Source organism: Pseudorca crassidens, chromosome 19 (assembly GCF_039906515.1).
Source record: "Pseudorca crassidens isolate mPseCra1 chromosome 19, mPseCra1.hap1, whole genome shotgun sequence".
NCBI lineage: Eukaryota > Metazoa > Chordata > Mammalia > Artiodactyla > Delphinidae > Pseudorca > Pseudorca crassidens.
In genome coordinates, this window is record NC_090314.1 from 35,342,273 (window position 1) to 35,345,247 (window position 2,975).

The 2,975-nt window shown below is 43.5% G+C and overlaps 1 protein-coding gene across 2 annotated transcripts in view; it reads left to right on the plus strand.

Annotated features, from left to right (window-relative positions):
* The first annotated feature begins 426 nt into the window (after window positions 1-426).
* The window catches only part of DHX40 (DEAH-box helicase 40), a 51,993-nt gene continuing 49,444 nt past the window's right edge, over window positions 427-2,975 (plus strand). Inside the window, exons 1-3 of one of the 2 annotated variants that reach the window (XM_067714524.1) lie at window positions 427-576; window positions 1,476-1,643; window positions 2,670-2,815. In XM_067714524.1, the coding sequence (XP_067570625.1) occupies window positions 525-576; window positions 1,476-1,643; window positions 2,670-2,815 (366 nt within the window). In that variant the 5' untranslated portion in view covers window positions 427-524. Of the gene's footprint in view, window positions 637-1,475; window positions 1,644-2,669; window positions 2,816-2,975 lie in introns of both variants that reach the window. The other variant, XM_067714523.1, reaches the window with a different exon arrangement.

Genomic DNA, 2,975 nt, shown 5'->3' on the forward strand with positions numbered 1-2,975 from the left:
GTTTTGGACACTACGGAAATAGAAGTTCAGCTCTGCAACTCATGAGCTGTGTGCCTTGAACAGGTCATTTCAGGATGAGCAAGGTGAGAATGTCGTGGAACGCCGAACTCTAGGATGGTTCCAGCTCCTGGCAAAGGGTCACATCACGGTAGGTCTGTGAAGGTAGGATAGGCTTGCAGTGACCACTGAGAAAAAAAAGGTGTCGCCTGGCCCTTTTGCGCACAAGAGGAGAAACAGGAGGGGTCCCTTCGGGACTTCTGGGCTGGCTTCGCCGGCGGAGCCGCAGCGCACGTCGGCGTTTGGCGGGAAACACTCGAGCGTGGGCCCTCTGCTCGCGGCCGGGTGGCAACGGTTGGGCACCTCTCCGGCTGCCTCGCGCCACGTCATCGAACAGCTCCTCCTCCCCTCGCTCGAGTCGCACGCGCGGAAGTAAACACCTTGACGTCATCAGGGCGCGTCTTCGCCTTTCCCCTCCCATCTTCCCAGAACGGTGGACGTGCTCACCTCCGCTCTGGGCCAGGTCTATGTCCCGGTTTCCCGCCGTCGCGGGCAGGGCGCCAAGGCGGCAGGAGGAAGGTGAGCGATCAAGAGACCTCCAAGAAGAGCGGCCTTCGGCAGTTCCCATCGCGGATAGAGGTGCGGTCCGCGGGACACTACGGAGGCCAGCGGGAGTTATGGCATGGGGGTTCTGGGGGGGGATAAAAGTCCGCCTTAGGCAGGCAGAGAAGAGTAGGGGGGGAGGCCGCAGCGTTCCTGTCGCTCTCCAAGCCGGAGGGGAACTTTGCATCCAGTGAGGACTTTGGTCTAGAGGGGGGCGGTCCCAGACCCAAGTTGGGTGAAAACCCTGCTGGGGGACAAAAAAGTGAACCCCAACGCCGAAACGCGTTCTGCTCTTAAATGGGCTCATAAAGCCTTTGTTCTCTACCCATCCATTCCCGCCTCCCCCCACTCCGCCCCTTCGTCGGGCCGCCAGCCTGCCTTTGGGTACGGTATGAGGGAGCCAGTTTCCAGGAGCCAGTTTCCATGGTTACCCACCACTTGGCCTTCTGGGATATCAGTCACTCTGAACAGGGACCTAACTTGAACCGTGAATCAGAAGCAAACACAGGTGGCTTTTAATTCAGCTGAGAGTTTTTCTGCTGTGTTCCAGGTTTTGGTCTATTGTTTAATAAAATTGGGTTTTGTACTTCTGTATAGGTATGCTTGCAAATACATTGCCTTGTGCTAGGCTTAACTTTGTCAGCTACTTTGAGTCATGCATTAGCAAATGCACAAGTTGATTTCACTAAAAAGTTGCTCTGGGTTTATAAACCCTCGCTTGCAAATTGGATGTAGGTGATTTAACTGAAGAGTCATGGGTTGATTATTTCCAGCCCTGAAATTCTATTGTCATTCCCTTTTCAGTTTTGGGAGATTGAATGAGAGATATCTTTACAGGCCTTTGAATTGCACAATTTTCCCCCCTGTCATTACAGAAGAGAAAGGATGCACATCACAGGAGGGAGGAACTACTCCAACTTTTCCTATTCAAAAACAAAGAAAAAAGCTTATTCAAGCTGTGAGGGACAATTCATTCCTTATTGTTACTGGAAATACAGGAAGTGGTAAAACAACTCAACTCCCAAAATATCTATATGAAGCAGGTAATTTTATTCTGGGAGAATATTGGGATTACTTTAAAAATATCCTCTTAAAACCTAATAGGACTTCTGTATTACACAAATGCCCATCATTTGTTTTACAGTCCCAGTTCTTGTCTTGGCACACTGTCCCTACATCTTCCTTGCTTTTTTACGGTCTTATTTCAGATTGGTTGAAATGGCATTTTCAGTTATCATAATAACTCCAAATAGAATTATAGGTAGATGTTGATTCTGTGCTATAGAATAAGGTTGTCTTGCAGTAGACTGTTGACCACTGGTACTGAAATAATTTTCCGAGGGAAGGGATATATTGATATCTGCTGCTGACATTAGTATTTCTTGGTTCTATCTCCAGAGTGTTATCAGGTAACTGTTTATTCCTTGACTCTCCTAACACCAAGCCAGCTAACAAATTATCCTTACGGTGTCTTTCCCTTCAATACGGTAAAAGTTTCTATCATAAGGTTGGTATAGAGCAAAATTATGTTGGATATTATAAAAATTTCGTAGTGTATATTAACTTACTCTAATGCATCAAATCTAAGATGCCGTCTATTAAGACACATCCCTATTTTACATACTATTAATGAAAAAAAAATGCCATCAGTTATAAGATGCATCTCCCTTTCAAAGATATTAAAATAGTAAAATATGCCTGTAGAATCTATGAAAAGTGGTATATTTAAACTTCTGTGGTAAAGTTAAATCCATTTTAGGAAGTGTGTGGAATTTTATGGATTCCTAGGGGTTAAAAATTCTTGGCTTACTCTTTAGAGTAAATCTTTAGACTGAAATTGAAAAAAATTAATTAAAATATATACATTTAGAACAGCTATTAATATGTAGTCTTATTTTTAATTAATACTTAAATTTCCATGGTGCACATGTAATACAGTGTGTTGTTAATTGGCAGAGTTTTCTTTTAGAAACACTTGAACAGTTTGTATTGATTGACCAGAAACAATTTAGCTCTAATGGGAAGCAATTGTTAACATTTTTGTGTGTTTTTACTTCTGGTTTTGATAGGGTTTTCACAACATGGTATGATTGGTGTGACTCAGCCACGAAAAGTAGCTGCCATATCTGTTGCTCAGAGGGTTGCTGAAGAAATGAAATGCACTTTGGGATCCAAAGTAGGATACCAAGTTCGTTTTGACGATTGCAGCTCTAAGGTACAAAAGTTTTGCTTGTATTTAATTAAGTACTGTAAATTTATAGAAAGAGTGAGAAAGTGATGAAAGATTTTGACTTCAAAATTCCATTTATATTTTAAAGAAACAAAGCCTCAGATTAGAATTAATTTGTGTTGCCCATTGTTAATGCTCTAGTCCT